At 47.8% G+C, this 26,891-nt stretch overlaps 1 protein-coding gene across 1 annotated transcript in view; it reads left to right on the forward strand.

Annotated features, from left to right (window-relative positions):
• Positions 1-26,891, forward strand: part of dnm3a (dynamin 3a) — a 486,179-nt gene that overhangs the window by 202,898 nt on the left and 256,390 nt on the right. The window contains 4 exon segments of the mRNA XM_070887379.1: positions 21,693-21,779; positions 22,112-22,182; positions 25,507-25,558; positions 26,783-26,812. Coding sequence (XP_070743480.1) covers positions 21,693-21,779; positions 22,112-22,182; positions 25,507-25,558; positions 26,783-26,812 — 240 coding nt within the window.

Below are 26,891 nucleotides of genomic sequence, written 5' to 3' on the forward strand. Positions count from 1 at the left end.
TTGAAATAGTGGGTCAAATTTGTCCAGGACCTGTGAGCATGATATTTGCTCCACAGAAGAAATTGCATTGACATCACCTCATTTCCAGTTCATGACAGCAAGCCAACTCCTCCCCAGCAGTGCGGGACCGTCCCCCGGGACAATCCAGAGTGGCAACCTGTTCTCCGAATCTTTGTGGGTCACGACTAGCGTGGCGCTGCATAGCACCGGAATGATCTCCTTTGTATATGTCCGTAGCTGTGCGTCAATCGGCAATAATTTTGGCCTTCGAGTCTTGGACACCCACAACTTGTTGAACTGTTTGATACTCATCAGGGACTGGCTGGCCCCTGTGTCTAGCTCCATTGATACTGAGATGCCATTGAGGAGCACTTTCATCCTTATCGGTGGCGTCCTGGTGTATGAACTGTATATGTGCTCCACATGAACTCACTGAACTTCAGCTTCCAGCGATTTCCCCCAGTGTTCATTTGGCCTCGTAGGGCTGACATCGGGCCCGTACTCTTCGTACATCAACCTGGCTGTAGGCTTCCTGCACAGACGTGCCAAGTGACCTCTGACGTTGCAATTTCTGCAGGTATATTGCTGATACCTACAAGCTCTGGCTGTGTGTTTGCCTCCACACCTCCAACATGAGCCGTTGTTGGAAACAAAAGGTCCATTACCAATCGATCGTCTCTGACTGTCTCTGTAACTGTCCTTAAACGCAACATTGACAGGTGTTGATGGCCCCATTACTGGCCGCATTGTCCCTTGCGATGGCATGAATCGCCGTTCAGCTAGCCATTGTCTCTGTTGAATTCCCCCTTTGGGTTCGACTACATGCTCGGGCATGTCTGATTGCCCTTGTCTGCCTGGAGAACTGTGTGCCACATTAACAATGTTGACTCCCTGTCCATTTGCAGCATTTAAACCAAAATTTTTGTCAAACATCATTCTGGTCTCTTCCTCCCTCAAGATAAATGTCAGCTATCAAAGCCGTCGTTTCCAAGGTCAAGTCTTTGGTCTCAATCAGTTTCCTGAAAACCCCAGCGTGTCCGATGCCCTCAATAAAAAAAGTCTCGCAGCATCTCTGCTCTGCATGCATCTGGGAACTTACATAGACTCGCCAGTCGCCGGAGGTCTGCCACGACTTCTGGAATGCTTTGCCCTTCTCGCTGCCGGTGTGTGTAAAACCGGTGTCTCGCCATGTGCATGCTGTTCGCTGGTTTAAAGTGTTCCTCGATCAACTGAGCTCTTCAAAAGTCTTGTCCGCCGGCTTCTCTGGCACTAGAAGGTCCTTCATCAGTGAGTACATCCTGGATCCACAAACCGTCAGGAGATGAGCCCTGCGTTTGTCGGCCGAAACCTGTCCCAACCATTCCTTGGTGACGAAACTTGGCTGTAATCGCTCAATAAAATCGTCCCAATCATCACCGACACAATACCTCTCGCCTGTGCTGCTAGTGGCCATGCTCGTGTGGTTTAAATCCCAGTTTCTCGTCGGCAATAATATGTCCTTACTATACAGTACAAATGTACATGAGGCCCATGCTTGAGAGAAGGTCACTCTGTGACCAGTAACCTTTATTTGCCAGCATTGAAGTGGAGAAGATGGGTGGGTGGAGTTTCCCCTTTTATACCTGAAAGTCCAGGTTAGGAGTGTCTCCCACAAGTTCACCACCTAGTGGTCAGTGTTCTCGTGGTGTACAACTTAGGTCAGTTTATACATGGATTACAATGACAGTAGAATACATAACAAACCTGCTCATTGACACTCAGTCCAGGTTCCGTTTGAATCACTGGTCTCCAGACCTCATCACAGCCCTGATTCAGACATGGATGTGAGAGAGGGCACCCTTTTGCCCGAGAGTCTGCACTGTGTGCCCTCGTGTAACCAGTGTCTAGCTTGTGTATCACTTCAGTTCATTTTTTGCAATTCTGAGCTCTGTGGCAACAAATTCACAGCAACTAGGAGCTCAAGTGGACATTTAAAAAAAGACTGCAAACAGCTCCTGCATCATTTCAACAGTTCTCTATGTGTTCTTCTCTATTTACTTTCACATGGAGCTCAGAAGACTTGTTTTACACCTACAGGATTGAAATGAAAAGAATCAATGGCTTGCAATGCTTGGTGACTTTTACTTGGTGACTAGGCTAAAAAGGATATGTAGAGGCCAGTGGGAGTCAGTGAATTGTTTATCCTTACTATAGAATTGTCACTATCCATCTCAAGGCATGAAATAATGATCAGTCAGCTAGATTATGATAGATGGCACTCAGCCAGACTGGTAAATAGAAGCTATTATATTTGAAAGACTATTATCATTTTGACTGAAGCCATACTCTCATCTCACATTCACTGCTAGCACATACTTTTGAGTGATGATGCAATCCGTGTTTCAAAATGAGATAATTAACAGATGTGCAAGACATTATTTGAAGGGTTATGACGACGTAATTGTTATGTCTATGGTGTGCTTATGAATGACTCCACAAGGCAATGCGTTGTACTTGAACTGTAGTGACCTTGGTCCTTTATTCCAAACTCCAGAGTGCTATGCCTGGTGTGCAGCCTTTTATACAGGGCCCTGCCACCAGGGCAGGAAACTGCCGGTCTCCACCAGTTGCACCCTCTAGTGGTGCCAGCATGTATGTACACGGTGTGAACCTTATTGATTGTACATCAGGTAAACAAGTCTCCATCTTACACAATCTCACAGTGACTACACATAGAGTACATCCATAGTCAGCATATACAACATCACTCTTCCTCAATTCCTTTGTGTCAATTACCTTTGCACAATGTGTTCTGGCTTAACTCTCCCCAGAACTAAGTGCCAATAGCCCTTGCACCTTGGCTGTGCTTTATTTGGCCCTCTCCCTGTTAACCCCCAAGTCCTTTTGCCACAACGTTGGGTAGTGGTTATCAGATTGGATGGTTCGATGATGCGGTGGAGGTTCCAGTGAGTTCTGGGTGTGATCCATGTGTGTGTCCATGGCTAAATACATCCATTTCCCCCACCCCCCCCCCCACAGCGAGATCATGCAGCTGGCTCGTTACATTAACATACAGGATCAGACGCAGTGCAAATACAAGGAAAGGAAGAAAAAAAAAATTTCAGTTTGTATCGTGGCACCTAGGTTCCGTGACTTACATTGTTACGTTTTACAGTCGTGCGCCAGGATTGGGTAGATTGCATTCATGGTTCAGTCATGGTTAGTACTGAGGTAGCAGTACAGGTATGCGAGGACGCTAGTTCCAGAGCAACCGAACAGGGTCCTAGTCGTCTGATGGCTGCGCTGCGCCCCCTGCTAGCAGCGTGAGCTTGGTTCGCTCACTGAGCCAGGACTCAGGGCTTTTGCCATTGCCTAGTGGTGGACAGAGCCACAGATGTGTGTGGCCTCCCTGTCCTCCTTTGAGGGTGCAGCGTCTTCTGCCTGCTCTCTCACAGTGTTGGGAACCTGGCTGTTCCAGGTCCCGCTTGGAGAACTCGTTGGTTCCGACCTTTCGCTCCCGGACATGGCCGAGGTAGCGACTGGGTCTGGTGGCTGCGCCGTCTCCACCCGGGTGGCGGGCAACGGCGGCCAACTGCGCATATTGACGCCGTTTTTGTTTCCAGACCCGTGGAGAATGGTGCCATCGGGTGCCTGCAGCGTGGGATAGACCTGGGGCAGGGTATCAGGCTCCACTTCTTTACCCTCCCGAATTCGCTCACTTGCTGCTCTAGAGGACACTCTATTCCCAACATCTCGCAACAACATTTGGTTCTTTGCATTAGGACTGGTACCGACATCTCGCAACAACATTCTGTTCACAATCTTAATCGGTTCATTACATTGACTGCCATGCATACAATGTCTCTAAGTTCAGTTGGTTACAGGTCTCCTTTAAGAGAACCCTGCTGGCTTTACCCCAATCAGATCCTTTGTTGGACTCCACGTGTTGGTCCCTCAGCGTTGCACCTCGTGATTTTGCCGGGACCATCTTTTTTTTCAGCCACACTGCTCCTCGCTGCAGCAGGAAAGCCATCTTGCCTCGGTTCTAAAGGTCGACTGTCTTGATCCTTCTCTCCCGCGATTCTGCCACAAACGCTGGAAGGGTACCTGTGATTTCGATCTTCCTCCCCAGGAGTCCTGCCACTGGAGCCAGGAAGGTATTTTTTAGATCGTTCCAGTCGGATCATTGCCATACAGTCGTGATGGACAGTCTGTGCCTCAGGCGCTGCACTGGTCTATTCTCTGGTGCCTGTCCACACAAAGGTGAGGTTTTGCTCTGCGTCTGAGCACGGACGACATCGATTGCTGGAGTGAAGAGATCTTCCCATTTCCACTGGATCTTCCCCATACACCTTCTTCTGAGTAGCATTGGGCCATCACCTGCAACAATCCACAGAGGATTACTCTTACATCCACACTACCAAGGACTGGGATCGGCTGCTTGGTGTAGGTGCGCAACTTTTCTTGTACTGGAACCAACTCGGGTCGTTTTTTGTTCCACAGCCTCTTCAAGGCATCCTGGCTCATCACTGACTGGCTCGCTCCCATGTCCACTTCCATGAAGACTGGAACGCCGTTTATCTCGACTTCCATCTTCACTGGAGGACTCCATACACTTCTTCTTGGGGCTGAGCTGCCTCTCTGGCCAAATCATCATACTCCCCGCTGGATTCAAAGTCATCTACCGACTCCTCTGCTAGACGGTGAGTCGTATTTCTTTTATTCATACGCTGGAGGTGGCCCTTCGTGTTACAGGCTTTGCATACCGACACTGGTGAGCCCTATGGATTCCTCCTCAACGCCAGCATGGTGCTACTCGATTAGCACCCCTTGGCGGACTCTGAGTTCTGGAACCCTGAGGTCTGTGCTCTCTGCCCTGGGCAGAGCCATGTTCTACAGTCTTTCCTGTGAAAGGCACCATTCTGTGTACAGTACTTGCCAGGTTTGAGTCACAAGCTGAATGATTGCTTGGTGCTGCAAGTCGAGGTCATGAACGCCTGACTAATGCCGATGGCTTTCTGCAGGTTGACTGTGGTGTCAGCAGATAGTAGCTTGTGAAGGAGGCCCTCGTGGCCAATTCCTATAACGAAGATGTCTCGCAATGCTTCGTTGAGGTGCGTGCCAAAATCACACGGTGCCGCAAGTCTCCTGAGGTCAGCAGCATATTTTGCAATCTCCTGGCCCTCAGGTCTGTGGTGCGTGTAGAATCTGTGCCTGGCCATGAGGATGCTCTCCTTTGGTTTAAGTTCAGTCAGCTGATCGTATGTCTTATCCTTGGCCTTCATGGTGTCAGCAAGTCTCTGACGAGGTGGTAGACCTCGGATCCACAACTGGTCAGCAGTATAGCCTTGCGCTTCTCTGCCAATGTGTCCGTCTTCCCTGCCAAGTCGTTTGCCACGAAATATTGCTCGAGCCTTTCGGTGAAGGCATCCCAATCATTACCCTCTGCAAAGTCTTTGTGTGCCAAAGGTAGCCATGATCGTGTGAAAGTCCTTATTCTCGTCGCCAGTTGTTATGTCTGTGGTGTGCTTATGAATGACTCCACAAGGCAATGTGTTGTACTTGAACTGTAGTGACCTTGGTCCTTTATTTCAAACTCCAGAGTGCTGTGCCTGGTGTGCAGCCTTTTATACAGGGCCATGCCACCAGTGCAGGAAACGACTGGTCTCCACCAGTTGCACCCTCTAGTGGTGCTAGCATGTATGTACATGGTGTGAACCTTATTGATTGTATAAGATGGAGACTTGTTTACCTATTGTACAATGTCACAGTGACGACACATAGAGTACATCCATAGTCAGCATATACAACAGTAATAAATTGAGCGAAGCCTGAGTCGTTAACTGATGTTACCTAAAGCTACCAAGAGCCGCCCAATAGCTTGGTGCCAAGTCTTGCAGACAAGAAAATCCCAGTTTCAGTGAAGAATGATCACCCAACCAAGCTGCCAGGAGGTAGCGCACTCCCATGGAATTGTACTCCAGCAAGAAACGAGCACCTTCAGGAGAGGGGGAGGGGGGAATGTTTGGTAAAGATTCCCCCCTCATACATTCATTTGTTACTCTTTGCAACATAAAATCAAAGCAATTGGCACATAGGGCTGTAGGGCTGTTGGGACCGCAATTTGGGGTTAAGCAGAGTGTGGAAGTGAAATTAAATGCCTCCTTTGCACCTGACTCAAGGACCGGATACAGATTTTGATTATTATCTGTTATAATTAGATGCTGTCCAGTACATTCTATGGTATCAAATAAACTCCTGTACTTTCGATATTGTTTGCTCATAACCTCAGAAACCTTAGGATTTCACTGCTTCAAGTAAAGAGAAATGTTCTAATAATTTAGAAAGGTCATATGAGCAGTGAAATGAGCAGCATAATGGATTTATGGGACTTTGTGGAATAATATGAATTCCACCATGCAACACTAATATATCAATATTTGTAATGTTTAGGCTTTGTGGTTGCTACTGTAATATACAAGGTTTTCTTGCTATTTTGGTTCAAACTGTATTTAACAGAATAACGACAGCCTTCAATGTAATGAACTTTTAGCCTCAATACCAATTACAGCTCACTTCAGTGCAAGGCATAGCCACACTAAAAATTGACATTTTTCCTGGTAAATTGAGCGAAGCCTGAGTCGCTGACTCAGTCAGGCATGTTGCCAAATAAATGGCAATTTTGTGCCACAGAATAACCCACTGGGGAGTAATCACCATTCAGCAATCAGCCTTCAATCCTTGCCTCCAGCTCATTCAAGCTCTTAAAAGGGAGGTAATTTCAAACCGCTGTTGCTCATTTTCAGCGTTGCTGTCCTTGAGTCAGATTATCTCAGTAACTGAGATACCTTTGTACAATGGCTGGTGCGAATCCTGCTTCCAGGGAGAGGACCAAGCGGTTTAATAATGTGCCGCTGGACACATTGGTGAAGAGAAGGAGGGAGTCACTGTTCCCTCCATCTGGAAGGAGGCCATCTCCACAGATATTCAGGGCCATGTGGTGAGAAGTGCCGAAAGAAATTCAATGACCTCACTCGGTGGTGAAGTTGAGTACATGCTTCCACACCTCCTACATACCAGCCTCTGAAGCTCTGTCTGCGCACACTCTGCAAACCTCCACAGACTCACCACTCAACCACCAAGCATTTGCAGCTACTCACACTCACATCCTCATCTCACACCCTGTCTGCACTCACAGCTATTTAATCACGGCAAGCATATCTTCCACATACATAGCTGGACTGTTACACAAGTTTCTTTCTTTTGCAGGTCAAGATGGCACATAACAGGGTGGAGCAGCAGCGGACTGGAGGGGGGAACTGAATTGCGCAAGCTGAGTGACCTTGAGGAGCGAGTGCTGCGGCTCATTGACCTGCAGGTGATGGGTGCCGTGGCCGGCGGAGATGTCGATCCCGTTAGGGGCAACAACAATATCTTTATCCCCTCTCCTTTTCTCATCCCACTTCCCAGTCAAACCAGAAGAATTTATCACTTTCCAACTCCTGATACTGTCTGCATTTCTTGCTCCATTCCTGCCCCCCTGCCCTCACCTTAATGCGAGTCTTCTGCCATTTATGCTTTCAGATAACCAGCCAGCAGATGTGTAGCCTGTACCTGAGCCGCAGCCCCCCCACCCCCCCACCACCGCCCCCAGCACCACCAACACAGTCAACCGGGAGAGGAGGAGGAGCCAAAGCCAAGCACTGCATCATTGCATCTGTCACCCGCAGGCACTAGCTCAGAAACTGGCATAAGCGTTCGTTAGAGGTTAGGTTAGTAGAGGGGTCTGCATTGGGTGATGCACCAGGGCTTAGCGGGCTGCAGCAAGGCCAAGGGGTAAGAGAACCTCGGGAGCCAACTCTCCAGAGGGCATGTTCGAACGCGAGTTCTGCTGCACAGGACTCGGATAAGGACCTCCATGGGGACCAATTCACACAAAAGGTGATGGCAATGCACTCTGACATGATGAGTGCAATGACAAGGGTGCCCGAGAGCCTCTCGGCAGTGGTAAGGAGCGTGGAGAAGTCCAGCATTGCACAGAGCTCTGCGCACAGCATGGAGCCCATCATTGCCAGTCTGCACACAATTTGGACTCCTAGTGAGACTGTACAGGCCACCGGGGATTTCATGGTGTTGCAGCTGTTATGTCTTTAGTGCACTTGTGAATGACTCTGCGTGGCAATGTGTTGTACTCAAACTGTAGTGACCTTGGTCCTTTATTCGTAACTCCAGAGTGAGGCACAAGTATGGTGGGCAACCTTTTATACTGGGCCCTGCACAGCTATGCAGGTGACCCTCAGGTCTCCCACCGCAGTGCCTTTTGGTGGACAGCCTCTGCCACAGGGGCAGGAAACCCCGGTCTCCACCAGTTGCACCCTCTAGTGGTGCCAGCATAGTATATACACAGTGTAAACCTTATTGATAATACATCAGGTAACAAGTCTCCACCTTATGCAACTATACAGTGACTACGCAGAGAGTATATCGATAGTCTGCATATAATAACATCACTCTCCCCCAAGTCCTTTGTGCCGATTGCCTTTGCACTATGTGCTCTGGCTTAATTCTCCCCAGACTTAAGTGCCAATAGCTCTTTCACCTTGGCTGTGCTTTAGCTTGGCTGTCTCCCTGTTAATCCACAAGTCCTTTTGCCACAATATTGGGTAGTGGTTACCAGTTTGGATGTTTCGATGATGCAGTGGCAGTTCCAGTAGGTGGATGTGATCCATGTGTGTGTCCATGGCTACATACATCCATTTCCGTCCCCCCTCCCCCGAGATCGTGCAGCAGGCCCGTTACATTAACGTACAGAATCAGACACAGTGCAAGTACAAAGAAAGAAGTTACAGTTTGTATCGTGACACCTTGGTTCAGTGACTTACATTCGTTACGTTTTGCGGTCGTGCGCAAGGATTGGATAAATTGCATTCATGGTTCAGTCATGGTAAGTACTGAGGTAGCAATACAGGTATGCGAGGATGCAGGTTCCAGAGCAACCGGACGGGGTCCTAGTCATCTGATAGCGGCACTGCGCCCCCTGCTAGTGGGGTGGGCTTGGTTCGCTCACCTAGCCAGGACTCGGCACCTTTGCCGTTGCCTAGTGGTGGGCAGAGCCACAGATGTGTGTGGCCTCCCTGTCCTCCTTTGAGGGCTGCAGAATCTTCTGCCTGCTCTCGAACGGTGTTGGGAACCTGGCGGTTCCAGGTCCCGTTTGGGGAAATCGTTGGTTCTTCACTTTCGCTCCTGGACATGGCTGAGGTAGTGACTGGGTCTGGGGGCTGCACCGTGTCCACCCGGGTGGTGGGCAACGGCGGCCAACTGTGCGTATTGGCGCCGTTTTTGTTTCCAGACCCGTGGCGAATGGTGCCATTGGGTGCCTGCAGCGTGGGATAGACCTGGGGCAGGGTATCAGGATCAGTGCCTTCATCCTCCTGAGGTTGCTAGCCTATAACTTGTGGAGACAACTGGGGCACGGCATCAGGATCGATCAGTGCCTTTACCCTCCTGAATTTGCTCGCTTGCTACTTTTGGGGACACTCTATTCCCGACATCTCGCAACAACATTTTGTTCTTTACATTAGGATTGGTACCGACATCTCGCAACAACATTTTGTTCTTTACATTAGGAATAGTACCAACATCTCGCAACAACATTTTGTTCACAATCTTAATCGGTTCGTTACATTGATTGCCATGCATACAACATCTCTTTAAGTTCAGTTGGTTGCAGGTCTCCTTTAAGAGAACCCTGCTGGCTTTACCCCAATTAAATCCTTTGTTAGACACCAGAGTGTTGGTCCCTCAGTATTGCACCTCATGATATGGCCACGGCCATCTTTTTTTTCAGCCACGCTGCACCTCGCTGCAGCAGGGATGCCATCTTGCCTCTGTCCTCAAGGTCGACTGCCTTGATCCTTCATGTAAAGTCCTGTCCCCTCAGTACAGATTCACACGAGGCATGTAGTGAAGTCAAGGTCACTCTGGACCTGCACCTTTATTTCACAGCTCTGGAATGCTGCACTTGCCTGAGACTTTATATACCTATCTCTTGCAAGTGCACCCTTGGTGGTAAGGTATGCTGTTGGTTACATGTCATGTCTTATTACAGTCATGTATAGCATGTTAGGATACAGTTATATATAATAATGTAAGATACATGACATCACCCTCCCCCAAAGTCTTATTGTCTTTATAGGTTCAGCCTCTCAGGTGGTCTACGCTCTCGCGTGGAGTGTCTGAGTTGTGGTTCAGTTGTTTGCCTTGGTGTCTGTTTTTCTTTGGGTGTGGCTGCTGGTATCTCGCCTGGACGGTCTGTTTCGATTGGTGTGATTGTTGTTGACTCGCCTGGGCTGTCTGTTGGGATTGCCCTTTCCTCAGGTTGTTCCCTCTGTCTGTCCACCAGGTGTGGTGCGAGTTCCACATTGTAGTCTGCCTCTGGTTCCGCAGTGTTGTTGGTAAATCTGCATTTGACGTGGTCGACATGCCTCCGGCAGGTTTTGCCATTGTCCATTTGTACTACCAGTTGCCTGTTTCCTTCCTTACCCGTTACTGTCCCTGCAAGCCATTTGGGACCCCTGCCATAGTTTAGTACAAACACTTTGTCCCCTATCTCATTCCATCTCCCCCTCGAATTTCTGTCATGGTACTCAGTCACCTTACGGCGCTTTGCCTCAACGATTTCGTGCATGTCTTTTTAATGTCCTTTTCATCAATAGTTGTGCGAGGGGAATCCCAGTCAATGAGTGCGGACGAGATCTGCATGCCAGCAGCAGTCGCGACAGGCGACTCTGCAGCGTGGGACCTTGGATTTTAAGCATGCCTTGTTTAATGATTTGCACTGCTCTCTCCGCCTGGCCGTTGGAGGGCGGCTTGAACGGTGCCGTCTTGACGTGATTTATGCCGTGGTCAATTATAAAGTCTTGGAATTCTGCGCTGGTGAAGCACGGACCATTGTCACTGACCAATATGTCAGGGATTCCGTGTGTTGCAAACATGGTTGCGAGGCTCTCCACAGTGGTGGAGGTTGTGCTCGAGTTTAAAATGGTGCATTCGATCCACTTTGAAAATGCATCTACAACTACGAGGAACATTTTGCCCATGAATGGGCCCGCATAGTCTATGTGCACCTGCGACCACGGTTTGGTAGGCCAGGGCCAGGGGCTCAGTAGAGCCTCCCTGGGGGCATTGCTGAGTTGGGCACAAATGGTGTACCTTCGGACGCAGAGCTCCAAGTCCGCGTCAATACCAGGCCACCAGATGTGGGATCTGGTTATGGTCTTCATGAGAACGAACCCGGGTGCTCGCCGAGGAGCTCCCGGACAAATGTCACTCTGCCTCGTAGAGGCATGACTACTCGGCTGCCCCTACATCAGGCAGTCTGCTTGTCGTGATAGGTCATGCATGCGCCTGTGAAAGGGTTTTAATTCCTCGGGGCAGGCATCGCGATCCTTTGCCCAGTCACCGGTTAGGACACATCTTTTTACGAAGGATAACGTGAGGTCGCTGGCCGTCCAGGCTCTGATTTGGCGAGCCGTCATGGGCGAACCTGTGGACTCAAAGGTATTGATTGCCATGACTATCTCACAGTCTTGTTCATCAGACCCTTCCGTGGTCGCCAGGGGTAGCCTGCTGAGCGCGTCGGCACAGTTGTCTGTGCCTTATGGTATAGTCGTAGGACGCCAGCATGAGTGCCCACCGTTGAATTCGCGCCGAGGCGTTGGCGTTTATTGCCTTGCTCTCGGATAGGAGGGACGTGAGGGGCTTGTGGTCGGTTTCTAACGCGAACTTGGCCCCGAAAAGGTATTGGTGCATCTTTTTGACACCGTACACGCACGCGAGCGCCTCCTTCTCTACCATTCCGTACCTGCGCTCCGCCCGCGAAAGTGATCTGGAGGCATAAGCTATGGGTTGTAATTTGCCCGCACTATTGCCATGTTGCAAAACGCACCCGACCCCATACGCTGACGCATCACATGTGAGAACTAGCTTTTTACCTGGGTCACAGAAAGTCAAAACACTGTTGGAACACAGAAGGTTGCGTGCCTTATTGAAGGCGCGTTCCTGGGCGTCCCCCCAAAACCAATCACACCTCTTCTTGAGTAGCACGTGGAGAGGCTCCAGCAGCGTGCTTAAGTTCTGCATAAAGTTCCCAAAGTAATTGAGTAGCCCGAGAAAGGCGCGCAGTTCTGAGACATTCTGGGGCCTGGGTGCCAGGCGAATTGCTTCTGTTTTGGACACTGTTGGGCGGATTCCATCAGCGGCAAAAATTCAACCTCGGGTGCGAGAAACAGGCACTTGGATTTCTTGACTCGTAGGCCTACCTGATCCAACCGCTTTAGTACTTCCTCCAAATTACGGAGATGGGAGTCGGTGTCCCTGCCCGTGATAAGTATGTCGTCTTGAAATACAACCGTCCCCGGGATGGACTTGAGCAGACTCTCCATGTTGCGCTGGAATATGGCAGCTGTCGACCTGATGCCGAATGGGCATCAATTGTACATGAAAAGGCCTCGATGTGTGTTGATGGTGGTGAGTAGCTTGGATTCCTCGGTCAATTCTTGCGTCATATACGCAGACGTGAGGTCTAATTTTGAGAAAAGTTTACCTCCAGCCAATGTGGCAAATAGGTCCTCCGCTCTGGGCAGCGGGTACTGGTCCTGTCGGGAGACTCTGTTTATGGTAGATTTGTAGACCCCACAGATTCGTACGGATCCATCAGGCTTCATGACTGGGACAATGGGACTTGCCCAGTTGCTAAATTCCACAGGTGATATAATGCCTTCCCGCAGAAGCCTGTCTAGTTCGTGTTCACTCTTTTCCCTCATCACATAGGGTACAGCTCTGGCCTTGTGATGGACCGTTCTAGCATCCTGTGTGATGTAGATTTTGACTTTGGCCCCTTTGAAAGTGCCCACACCTGGCTGAAAGAGATGTTCAAATCGCTTTCTAACTGTTGAGCAGGAGGTCTATTCCTCTAATGACATGGCATGGACATCATCCCATTTCCAGTTTAGTTTTGCGAGCCAGCTTCTCCCCAGCAGTGCTGGGGGGTCTCCGGGGACAATCCACAGGGGAAGTTGGTTCACTATCCCTTTGTGTGTGACAGAGAGCATGGCGCTGCCGAGGACTGGTACGATTTCTTTGGTATAGGTCCTTAGTTTGGTGTCGACCCTTGTGAGTTTTGGTCTGTCTCTTTTATGCGGCCACAGTTCAAATTGTTGAGCGCCCATGAGAGATTGACTCGCTCCCGTATCCAGCTCCATGTTGACAGATATCCCATTGAGTAGGACCCTCATCATTATAGGAGGCATCCTGTTGTAGGAGCAGCGGCCCATTGATCGTGTTGACCCGCTGTACATCGGTGTCCTGGGTACTGTCCCCACCATCTTCTGGTCCGCTTTCCGACCCATCCGATTCGTATACCAGCCGAGCTGCCGTTTTTTTGCACATGCGGGCCAAATGCCCTGTATTTTCACAATTTCTGCAAACAGCCTGCTGAAATCGACATCCCCTTGACGAATGCCCACCCCCACACCTCCAGCACAGACCTGTTCCATTGTTCAAAGTGTTCCCAAAGAATGAGCTGCGTCTGGCTGATCTCTCTTGAGCTTCTCTCAGTTTGTAGTTGATTGCTTGCATTGTGGGTTGATGAGGTGTGAACGGCCGTTCCTGTGGCCCTTGATGGCTTCTGCCTGCTGTCGAGAGCCTGTTCTCCCGGTTTTGTCTGTGTGTGGGGCTAGCAGCTTGTTTAGTGCTGTGAACTTCTTGTTCCGATATTGCGTTAGTTGTCGTACCTGCATTATAAATGAATCTCGTTTCTTCTTCCCCTACCAAGAATGTCTGTGCAACCAGTGCTGCTGCCTCTAAGGTCAGGTTCTTGGTCTCTATGAGCTTTCGGAATATGCCTGCGTGGCCTATTCCTTCAATGAAAAAGTCTCTCAGCATTTCTCTCCTCAGTTCATCGGAGAACTCACATAAACTAGCCAACCTCCGAAGTTCCGCCACGAAGTCGGGTATGCTCTGGCCCACACAGCATCTGTAGTTGTAGAACCTGTGTCTGGCCATGTGTAGGCTGCTCGCTGGCTTCAGGTGGTCTCTTACCAGTGTGCTCAATTCTTCAAACGACTTGCTTGCTGGTTTCTCAGGTGCCAACAGATCCTTCATTAAAGCGTATGTTTTCGAGCCACAGCTGGTCAAGAGATGGGCTCTTCTCTTGTCTGCCTTATCATTGCCTAACCAGTCTTTGGTTACAAAGCTTTGCTGGAGCCTTTCTATAAAGTCCTCCCAATTGTCTCCCGCATTGTACTTTTCATCTGATCCGTTGCTCGCCATTCTGTGGATTCTGTAATCCCGTAACCCGTCGCCACTGTAAAGTCCTGTCCCCTCAGTACAGATTCACACGAGGCATGTTGTGAAGTCAAGGTCACTCTGGACCTGCACCTTTATTTCACAGCTCTGGAATGCTGCACTTACCTGAGACCTGTCCTTATATACCTGTCTCTTGCAAGTGCACCCCTGGTGGTAAGGTATGCTGGTGGTTACAGGTCATATCTTATTACAGTCATGTATAGCATGTTAGGATACAGTTATATATAATAATTTAAGATACATGACACTTCTCTCCAGCGATTCTGCCACAAAAGCTGGAAGAGCGCCTGTGAATTCAATCTTCCTCCCCAGGAGTCGTGCCACTGGAGCCAGGAAGGTACTTTTAGGTCGTTCTGATGGGATCATTGCCACGCAGTCGTAATGGACGGTCTGTGCCTCAGCTGCTGCACTGGTCTGTTCTCTGGTGCCTGGCCCAAGCGAAGGTGAGGTTTTGCTCTGCCTCTGAGCACGGTGGTCATCGATTGCTGAAGTGAAGAGGTCTTCCCATTTTCACTGGATCTTCCCTATCCCCCTTCTTCCGAGTAGCGTTGGACCATCACCTGCAACAATCCACAGAGGTAACTTGTGCACCATGCCATTATGGATTACTCTTACATCCGCACAACCAAGGACTGGGATCTGCTTCTTGATGTAGGTACGCAACTTTTCCTGTACTGGAACCAGCTCGGGTCGTTTTTCATTCCATAGCCTCTCAAGGCATCCTGAGTCATCACTGACTGGCTCACTCCTGTGTCCACTTCCATGAAGACTGCAACACCGTTTATCTTGACTTTCATCTTCACTGGAGGACAATTGGTGGTGCAGGTATATACTCCATGCACTTCTTCTTGAGGCTGAGCTGCCTCTCTGGCCAAATCATCATACTCCCCGCTGGATTCAACGTCATCTACCGACTCCTCTGCTAGATGGTGAGTCGTATTTCTTTTACACATACGCTAGAGGTGGCCCTTCGTGTTACAGGCTTTGCATACATACTCAGCAAACCAACACTGGTGAGCCCTATGGATTCCTCCACAACGCCAGCATGGTGCTACTCGATTAGCACCCCTCGGCGGACTCTGAGTTCTGGAACCCTGAGGTCAGTGCTCTCTACCCTGGGCAGAGCTACGTTCTACAGTCTTGCCTGTGAAAGACACCATTCTGTGTACAGTACTTGCCAGGTTTGAGTCCGCGGGATGAATAATTTGCTTGGTGCTGCAGGTCAAGGTCATGAACGCCTGACTGATGCTGATGGCCTTCTGCAGGTTGACTGTGGTGTCAGCAGATATCAACTTGAGAAGGAGGCCCTCGTGGCCAATTCCGATAATGAAGATGTCACGCAATGCTTCGTTGAGGTGCGTGCCGAAAGCACACGGTGCCGCAAGTCTCTTGAGGTCGGCAGCATATTTTGCAATCTCCTGGCCCTCATGTCTGAGGCAAGTGTAGAATCTGTGCATGGCCGTGAGGATGCTCTGTTTTGGTTTTAGTTGGTCGCGAATTAGTTCAGTCAGCTCAACATATGTCTTATCCTTGGCCTTCGTGGGTGCCAGCAAGTCCCTGACGAGGCAGTAGACCTCGAGCCCACAACTGGTCAGCAGTATAGTCTTGCGCTTCTCCGTCGATGCGTCCGTCTCCCCTGCCAGATTGTTTGCCATGAAATATAACTCGAGCCTTTCCGTGAAGGCATCCCAATCATCACCCTCTGCAAAGTCTTTTAGTGTGCCAAAGGTAGCCATAATCGCATGAAAGTCCGTATTCTCGTCGCCAGATGTTATGTCTGTAGTGCACTTATGAATAACTCCACGAGGCAATGTGTTGTATTCAAACTGTAGTGACCGTGGTCCTTTATTCGTAACTCCAGAGTGAGGCACAAGCATGGTGGGCAGCCTTTTATATTGGGCCCTGCACACCTCTGCAGGTGACCCTCAGGTCTCCCACCGCAGTGCCCTCTGGTGGACAGCCTTTGCCACGGGGCAGGAAACTCCGGTCTCCACCAGTTGCACTCTCTAGTGGTGCCAACATAGTATATACACACTATAAACCTTATTGATAGTACATCAGGTAACAAGTCTCCAGCTTCTGCAACTATACAGTGACTACACGGAGAGTATATCTATAGTCTGCATATATAACAGCAGCTGCCCACCAAACTGCTCCTGCAGATTGGTGGGGATGTTGAGGTGCTGCTCTGGGTGAATGGCACTGGGCCAGTGGAGCTGGACCTGCTGTCCTCTCTCATGATGAAGTATTCCTGATCCCACCACTGCCACTCTGCCATTGCACGTCGCTGCCTGTCACCCAGCCAGCCCAGACTGCCGCTGCCCAGCCTGAGGTGGTGCAGTCTACAGCTGGGCCTTCCAGGCCTCGAGCTGATACACAGCAGCCTTCCACCAGTCATGCTATGCCATAGCAGCAGAGTACTAGCATAGTTAGAAAGAGGGGATATAAGGAAATGCACAAGGGTGATTCTTAAATACATTATGATACAGTTAATTGTTATATACGTTTTTATTGGAATTTTTCATCTTTGCTGTTGTCTGTCATTTCAGTTTTGGGGCCTTGGTATGGGAGTGCAAATTGATATGGTGATGGGGACGTCCAGAGGGACCAGGAAGTGGGATGGAAATCGGTGCAACTGAAGTCTGATGGGACGGTTGCGGACCGCCCTTGCAGAATCGCGATTGAGTGGCTGCATCCTCCGTCGCTGATGTTGCTGTTCCTGCTCCTCCTCATCCTCCTTCTCACCATCTTGCTCCTCCTCCTGCTCCTCTTCCTCCTCGTCCTCCTCCTCCTGAGGTGGTGCGACTAGGCATGGTGGCAATGGCTGTGCCCTCATGATGGGCAGGTTGTGCAGCATGCAGCAGATGACGCTGAATAGGGACACCCACTCAGCTGAGTACTGGAGGACATCTCCCGAGTGGTCAAGGCAGCGGAACTGCTGCTTGAGCACTCCAATGGTCTGCTCAATGATGTTCCTGGTTGTGACATGGCTCTCATTGTATGAGAGCTTGGCAGGAGTGTTGGGTTGCGGAGTCATTAGCCATGTGGGGAGTGGATAGCCCTTGGCTCCGAGGAGCCAGCCACGAGATTGGAAGAGATCTGGCACACCGGTCTGGCGCAGGATGAAGGCATCGTGGCTGCTGCCTGGTTAGCAGGCATTGATGGTGAGGATTCTGCATGTGCGGTCACACAAGAACTGGTAGCCTTTGCGGTTACGGAATATCTCATGATTGTGATGCGGTGCCCGCAAAGTGATGTGGGTGCTGTCAATGGCGCCTTGCACCATGGGGCAGCCCGCTATCCTGATGAAGCCACATACACCCTTGTGCTGCTTCTCTCTGGTCATGGGGAAAGAAATGTAGTACCTTCCCCTTCTGTACAGAGCATCTGTGACCTCGCGGATGGAGCAATGGACGGCAAACTGGGAGATGTTGGAGATATCTCCTGTCGCACACTGGAAGGATCCATTGGCGTAGAAATTGAGCGCGATGATGACCTTAACTGCCACTGAGAGAGCCGTCCTCACCCTGGTCTGAGGCTTGAGGTCTGGTTGCAGCAGATGGCAGAGCTCTGTGACCATGTCCTTGCTGAAGTGCAGCCTCCGAACACACTGTCCTCAGTGAAATTGACATGGGAGAACTGCTGCCGGAATACCCTGGGAGGGTAAGATCTCCTGTTGCCAACCCTGTTGAGCCGTCTCCCTCTGGCTACATTTTGCTGCTTTGCTCCCTGCCATGCTCCCTGTCCTGCTCCCTGAATTTATCCCTGCCTTGCTTCCTGTACTGCTCCCTGTCTCTCTCCATGTCCTACTCCCTGTATTTCTCTCTGCCTTTCTCTGCATTTGTCTCCGCTTAAGTAGACTCCGATGGTGACGTTGGAGCAGGAGGTTGAGTGCTAATACAGCCCACATGAAACGATATAAATGTCGTTGTTTCAAATCTGCCCTCAATGAAACAAAGGAATATTTAAGAGGCAGAACAGTCCTTGAAGTGAAAATTGCTCACATCGTCCACTCTACCTATGTGTTAGCAAGCTGCAAAAAAGTAATGGCCGACAAGAATTGTTTGTGAAGCTGGCGCCCTTAAATAGCACTCCTCCAGCTGACTCCCGACTGCAACTCACAGCTGAAGCTGTCGTCGTCAGCACCAAGCAGTAAGTGAGGGGGCGACTGAATTTCTCTTCCGGGGCGGTAACATCATCATCGCTGGACGCAAACAAGCGGGCGCTACCGGCAGGAGCGAGGCGATATCTTTCAGTGTTTCCGCAAAACCCCCGCGGAATTGCGCGGGGGACGCTGGTCTCATGCGCCTGGGCAAAAACCCATTTGCACCCCGTTAGTGCCCTCCGGAGGTGCTAATGGCAGGCGCACAGCAGCTCAATTTCGCCTCAAAATTCCAGGGGTAGCAATTGCCCTCCGCCGGAAACAGGGTGAACCTACCCTTTTTGAAGTGCTTGAGGTCGGGCAATTTCTAAAATGACAGCCCCTGCATAGAGAGTTGGCGGCCATTTTGCGGTGTCCAGAGGCCTTATCGGGAGGGGCAATTTCGGCCCGCCAATTTCAGCCAATGGGGATGATATGAATGGAGGCCAGAAATGCAAATTGTTGATGCTAAACATGGTCAGTTGGAAACTACAGGGGCAAGTTTTGTTTTTCATTGACATGCGTTGATATACAATGCACACAAAACTTTACCATCTTAGATATATTCCTCATGTGAGGAGCAGGAATCTCAATGCTTTGAGACCTATACTGAACAACTACTTCGCACACCCCTGCAATGTTATACCATGAGTTCACTGAAGATTTCAGCACATCCCTGTAGACCGTTCCCATAATGACACTTAAAACGGGTTGATCAGCAACAGCAGCCAGAATGAATTGAGTTCATGTAGCACACCATTCCTCAACGCTACCCATATGACCTCACATCACTGATCTACCATCTACAGTGAGAAAAAAAACTGAAAATGGCTGACTTGGAGATATTCTTTTATAGGATACTCTTTTTTTTGGGCAGCAACTCTTTTATTGAGTTGCTGCCCAAAAGTCCCAAGTCAGAAATCATCCCTCTGGTTTTCCTGGTTGCAGAGATTACTTTTCACACACATTGTCGAGTATACTCTCATGATCATCATCCTAGGCAGTCCCTCGAAATCGAGGAAGACTTGCTTCCACTCTAAAAGTGAGTTCTCAGGTAACTACAATCCAATTATGGAATTACAGTCTCTGTCACAGGTGGGACAGTCAGTCGTTGAAGGAAAGTGTGGATGGGGAGTCTGGTTTGCCGTACGCTGCTTCCGTTCTTTGTGCTTGGTTTCTGCATGCTCTTGGCAAAGAGACTCGAGGTGCTCAGCGCCCTCCTGGATGCTCTTCCTCTACTTAGGACGGTCTTGGGCCAGGGATTCCCAGGTGCTGGTGGGGATGTTGCACTTTGAGGGTGTCCTTGAAACATTTCCTCTGCCCATCTGGGGCTCGCTTACCGTGTAGTAATTCCGAGTAGAGCGCTTCCTTTGGGAGTCTCGTGTCGGGCATGTGGACAATGTGGCCCGCCCAACGGAGCTGGTCAAATGTGGTCAGTGCTTCGGGGATGTTGGCCTGATCGAGAACACTGACATTGGTGTGTCTATCTTCCCAGTGGATTTGCAGGATCTTGCGGAGGCAACGCTGGTTGTTTTTGTCCAGCACTTTGAGGTGTCTACTGTATATCGTCCACGTCTCTGAACCATACAGGAGGGCGGGATCACTACTGCCTTGTAGACCATAAGCTTGGTGCCAGGTTTGAGGTCCTGGTCTTCAAACACTCTCTTCCTAAGGCGACCGAAGGCTGCGCTGGCACACTGGAGGCGGTGTTGGATCTCGTCGTTGATGTCTGCCCTTGCTGACAGTAGGCACCCGAGGTATGGAAAATGGTCCACGTTGTCCAAGGCCGCGGCGTGGATTTTGATGTCTGGGGGGCAGTGCTGTGTGGTGGGGTCAGGTTGGTGGAGGACTTTTGTCTTACGGATGTTTAGTGTAAAGCCCATACTTTCGTACGCCTCGGTGAAGATGTTGACGATGGCTTCGAGTTCAGCCTCTGAATGTACGCAGAAGCAAGCGTCGTCCGCGTACTGTAGTTCGATGACAGAGGATGGGACGACCTTGGATTTAGCCTGGAGGCGCCATGATCCTGACCAATGGATCCACCACAGACCCAATCCACGTCTGGTCTGGGGTCCAGCAGAGCTGCGTCATCGTGCCAACGCTCTTCTCGATCTTCCTCACTGCAGTGCTCCAGCTCCCCACTGGAGTGGAACTAAACTATTCAGAGAATAAGTATTGCATTAAAACCCAAGTATATTTTTGGCACATATAGAAATTATTTATTATACAGGCAACTCTTGATTATCCGGGTCCCTCGGGGATTGGGCTATGCCGGGTAAACGATTTCTCCGTTAGAGCGATTGACATTATAAAGTTAAAACCCGATATCTTCCCAGGCTGAAAGGACTCCGAACGCCCGATGCCTTCCCGGGCCGAAATTTTAAATTCCGTTACAATGGTTTCCCGTTGGATCCGTGTGCGGATAATCGAGAGTTGCCTGTATTATAATTCTTAGCTATCAGTTCTCTAATAAGCAACAACCACCAGAAGGTGTCAGGGAAAGTGCAAGTAAGTGTATAATCATTCAATGTCAGCATGCAATAAGCCCCACTTACAATTTTCTGCAAACTTTCATTTTAAATGTTGGCTCGTGGTATCCTCTGAGTAATCTGGTTGTCTCGAGATTTCATTGCTTTTAATAATTGTGACAATACGTCTTTGCTTAGGTTAACATCACAATACCTAGACAAATAAAGTTAAGAGAACATTTGATGCATGCTATTATGATCATATTTGAAACCAGCAGCTTGTATTTAAGGAGAGAATTTTGTTTCCGTATCGTGTATGGAGATAGAAATTTAAATTTAGTCTGGATTTTTTCACTATTTGACAGCTTAAAAGAGAGTTTGTCATTTGTAGCTTAGTAAGTTCTTTACTGCGGCCTGAATCACTTCTATCCGTATAAAATATTTTTTTATAAAGTGAAGTCTTTGAAAATTAGTTTTTGAGCATCATTCCTTTATTTAGCATGTTGTGGAATGCTTTCTCATAGTAATAATAACAGCTCACATATCAGGATGTAATCATATTTAACGTTACTGCTGTGAATAATTGGCTTTCTGTGTGGAATTACTTGAATAACCATGGAATCCAAATATTAATGAGTACTATGAACTTGCTGTTACAAACCTTAAGGTGACATATCATTAGATAGGTAAACATTCTGGGAATTTAAATAAATGAAAGGTCTGCTGTGTCTTTGCAGCTGGGTAGGTACCCAAAACTGCGAGAGGAGACGGAGAGGATTGTTTCCAGCTACATACGAGAAAGAGAGGAAAGGACAAAGAACCAGGTTAACTCATACCATTGTTTTTTTTTGCAAAATTCTCAGAAATAGTAATACAATATTTAGTGCCTGTAAAGTATTTACCTCACACCATTATGTCCCAGCAACATCTGTGATTCTAACCTTCTTACTCGTTTCATCCATACTTGGGTGTCCCAAAATAGGTGAAACGAACAAGCTATTTCATTTGACCTTGACTCCTACCAGAAAGGTGAAATATACTCGTCAGAAGCAGTGGCAGAGTTTTCACTGTTCGACTACTTGGTTAGCTAGAGAACTAAGGTTGAATGTATCAATGAGGGTTACAACTTTGACATTTTTGTTCTCATTTTTTTTAGGTGTTGTTACTGATTGATATCCAATTGTCTTATATCAACACTAACCATGAAGACTTCATTGGGTTTGCAAAGTAGGTATTCAATTAGTCTTTTAGTAATGATTTTTAGTTTGCAAATCAATTAAACACATGTGATTTCAATCCCATGGCTAAATCAAACATTTGATGCGCACAACATGTAAACATAAGTAGTGAGATGTAATGTAGTCTTGAAATTCAGATAAACCATGCAACCTTTGCTTTTAGTTTATAATGTCACCCAAATCCTTCTATTGTGTTGCATTCATTTAACATACTACAACATAGTAAAAGGGGAGGTGCAACGAGACCTGGGTGTCATGGTACATCACCAGTCACTGAAGTTGGCATGCAGGTACAGCAGGCAGTAAAGAAAGCAAATGGCATGCTGGCGTTCATAGCAAGAGGATTTGAGTATAGGAGCAGGGAGGTCTTACTGCAGTTGTACAGGGTCCTTGGTGAGACCACACCTTGAGTATTGTGTGCAGTTTTGGTCTCCTAATCTGAGGAAGGACATGCTTGCTATTGAGGGATTGCAGCGAAGGTTCACCAGACTAATTCCCGGGGTGGCAGAACTGACCTATCAAGAAAGACTGGATCGGCTAGGCTTATACTCACTGGAATTTAGAAGAATGAGAGGGGATCTCATAGAAACATATAAAATTCTGACGGGACTGGACAGGTTAGATGCAGGAAGAATGTTCCCAATGTTGGGGAAGTGCAGAACCAGGGGTCACAGTTGAAGGATAAGGGGTAAGCCATATAGGACCGAGATGAGGAGAAATATTTTCACCCAGAGAGTTGTGAACCTGTGGAATTCTCTACCACGGAAAGTTATTGAGTCCAGTTCGTTGGATATATTCAAGAGGGAGTTAGATGTGGCCCTTATGGCTGAGGGGATCAGAGGGTATGGAGAGAAGGCGGGAGTGGGTTACTGAAGTTGCATGATCAGCCATGATCATATTGAATGGCGGTGCAAGCTCGAAGGGCTGAATGGCCTGCTCCTGCACCTATTTTCTATGTTTCTAACTATAATTTTTTGAAAAATTTAATGCAAAAAAACTTTTAAGCACTAGTCAATTCTCCATGCTGTTGCACACCTTGCGTATTCACTTTTGGTAAAGATTCAACCTAGGAAAGTGGTGTAGAGATGAGCCACAAGTCATCAAAGGGTTGAGTTAAAGGAAAGATGGAGAAACTTGGGGTTCTTTAGCTTTGAAAGGAGATGACGGAGGAGACCTTAATAGAACTATGCAAGCTATTAAGTGGCATAGATAAGGTTAATGGAGAGCAGTACGTCAAGGTGTGCCAGAATACTAGAACAAGGGGATACAGGTTAAAATAAAATTGAAGGAAAGTTTAGAACAGACAGCAGGAAGAATTTTTTCATAGAGCATGATTGACACGAGGAACAGTTTTCCGGGTAGCATTGTGGAGATGATATGATGGGGGTGAATGCAGGTCCTTAGGATGGATGAGCTAACGTGGGCCAAATGATATTCTGCTAAAATCCATGATGTTGAAAGTCAGGAAAACAAGTTTTAAATTTATTTTTCAGATCTCTTAAGAACATAAGACTAATGATTGTAGAAAAACCCATTCAGGTCTTCCAGCTCACTGCAATTTTATATTTAAGTAACACTAAGAATGTAAATGGCTGCATAAACGTTGAGTTGACTGGCTGAAGTACTCAAAAGGCAGGAGTTCTTTGCAAGAACACTACAAAAAATGGATGCTTTTGTTGTCCTATATTTTAGTAAGAATGAGTGAAAAACTTTACATTATGTGGAGTGTTAGCTTTTATATTTTGTCAATATGTAATGCAAGGTAATATTTTAAAACTTATATAAAATACATTGCAATTTGCTCTTTTTCTGTAATAGTATAAGATAAACTATTTGCCTTTCCATATTATGGTGTAAACTACCACTGATTGGGGAAAACCCATTCAACTCTTCCAGTTTCTTAGAATTCATAGGTTTATATTTTGGATCTGTGTTTCAGACAAATTATTTTTAATCACAGTTCACACCAGACAAAGTCTGTAGACCTTCCCCTGTCTGTTGAATCAAGAACCTATCAATTTTCCTTTTGAGTAATCATCAGATCTGTATTGCTTACACTTGATGCTAGCTTTTTCCAGAAGCTTGCAACTCTTAAGTATAATGATGTTGTGCCTCAAGTCAATTTCTTTTATTAGTGAGTCATGACCATTTGTTGTTTACTTCCGGTTCAGCACAAAGGACTTTTTGCATTTGCTTTAATAATTCTTACCATAACTTTAAGGATGCGTTTATTTGTACTAACTGAATGGCAGCCATTTCTCTGATTGGCTCTCCATTATCACGTGATCTATTGCTGATTGGTCCCCTTGGAGGATAAGCCACACCCTGAAATTTCTCTGGAATGTGTAACTGGAACCCAGCCTAACTTTGCACATTGTAACATGATCCATTTTGACTTCAGAAGTCAGAAAGGACACATCTCGAACACAGAGAGGACACATCCCTCCCCCAGCCAAAGTCCCTTACCCCAGCACGTGCAGCCTCCACCAGCCAAAGTCCCTTATACTCCTCCCCACCCCGCCAAAAATGGGGCAATGTGTGCAGATTGTTAACAGATTTATTGGGTATGAAGTGAGTAATGACAGTGTCGTGACTTCTAGATTTCATCCACTGCAGCGATGTCCCTTGTAACACACACACCGAGCTTTACGAGAAATTGTGTGTGGGTGTAAAGGGATTTGGAAGAACGTGATCCATCTTCCCTGAGTTCCCTCCGATCCCTCCCCCATTTCTCTCTTCCCCCCCCTCCCCCTCCCCAAGGCTCCCCCTCCAAGCTCTCTCCCTCCCCCCCCCCCACCCCCCCCCCACCCCCCAAGGCTTGCTCTCTCTCTCTCTCTTATCCCCCTCTCTCAGGCTCTCTTTCCCCCCCCCCCCCCCATTGGGGCCTGGTCGGAGGCTTGGGGCTCAGCGGTTTGTGGGAGGCTCGGGGCCTGGCGGCTTGTGGCTCAGCGGGTGGCTCGGGGCCCGGTTGGAGGCTCAGGGCTTGGCGGATTGGGAATGAACGTGTTCGGGGCCCCACTTTGGTTTCGGGCGTTGGGAGGAAGCATGTGCAGAAAACTTGTCAGTACAAATTTCGCTTGGTGCGGGGGTGGGGAAGGCGCATGCGCAGAAAGCAGTTAGTACAAATAGTTACTCTGTAACTTTAAACTTGTGATTCATCTTGTTTGCCGTTTTCATTTTTATTTTTCTGGTGTGACATCCTGACAAACAAAAACATAAATTAGTTGATGATTCATTCTCATGGGTATATAAAGATTTTAGATATCTTGCTTGATATTCATCCTGTGAAACTTCTTAAATTTATATTCTGTAGTGCCCAACAAAGGAGTAGCCAGCTTTGCAAGAAACACACTGTTGGGAATCAGGTAAGAGCTCCTTTACTTTGAAATATGTGTAAAGATCCAAATAGATGCATGCATCACACTTCAGCAGTTTTAATTTAATTTACATTCTTTACAACTGTGTTTGCACATGTGGGTTTTGTCAACATTATTCTGAACATTTATTGTGGTACATTTTTGGATTCTATTCAAGAATTGCTTTTGAAATTCACCTTTATGAGCGTAGTCTGTTTGTTTTACTGTGACAAACATTGCACAACCTTTTTTTTTCTTTTAATCATCGCCACTATCTTTGCCGCATGGTTTTCATTTTTATTCTTACTTTGTTGCCGCTTTCCCCTTTCCATGGTCCTCCATCACAACTAATTGCACTTTTGTTTACGATTGTTTTTTTTTGTTACTGCTTGGAAGAAGAATTATTGGTGAGTGATCATTGTGTGCCTTCATGTAGTGTAGTTTACTAGTTCAGACATGTGCATACCTTTATGAAGGCCTTCTAGGCGAGGGCAGGATGTCTGTTTCACTGACGTTTTGATATAATGTCAAGTGGTTGCCTCTACTTTGTTGACAGTCTCATTTTTGCTAGTGTCTGTTGCAATAAATTTGATTATCGTTAATTATAACGCTTTCTACAACTTAAAATTTAGTACAGGTTGAACCTCCCTTATCCAGAACTCCCTTATCTGGAACCACCCCTCGTCCAGAAACATTCCTGGTCATTGGGTGGCACATGCGCAGAACTCCAACATGAACAACTTGAAGTCCTTCCTCGTTGCCGACTCCCGCAATCGCTGGCGTGACTCCACGATCCACCACCACCGCCCCTCCCCCATGATCTCTCTGCCGTACTCTCAGCCCCAAGCCAGTCAGCCCCAATATCCCTTTGCTCAGTACCTGTACCATCCAATTTAACATGACCACCCCTCGTCGGGAAAAATCCCTTATCCAGAACAGGCCAGATCCCGAGGGTTCCAGATAAGGGAGGTTCAACCTGTAATATAATGTGGTTTGGAAATTCCCAAACCTACTTGATAGATTTTTTTAAAAAGGGAATTAAAGTGATCAGGGAATTGAAGGCTGACTCGTTTTGTTATAGTTCTGTGTAGGTATATGGCAACCAATTATTGAGAAACTGTGCAACAGGCACCTGAAGACATTTTAAACTTAATGTTTTAAAATATGTGCCTTAAAGCCCACATTTTTACCAATGTATTTCTTTGTTGCATTCTTTTTGTTTTGCTATTTCAGGACTCTCATCTTCCACTCTTGAGGCAAATTGTACGAGCTAAGATTTTGTAAGATGCACTATTGGTTTACTACTGAGCACTGTAACTTTTATGTCAGTTTTCCTATAACC

This window comes from Pristiophorus japonicus, chromosome 8 (assembly GCF_044704955.1).
Source record: "Pristiophorus japonicus isolate sPriJap1 chromosome 8, sPriJap1.hap1, whole genome shotgun sequence".
In the NCBI taxonomy this organism is placed as follows: domain Eukaryota; kingdom Metazoa; phylum Chordata; class Chondrichthyes; family Pristiophoridae; genus Pristiophorus; species Pristiophorus japonicus.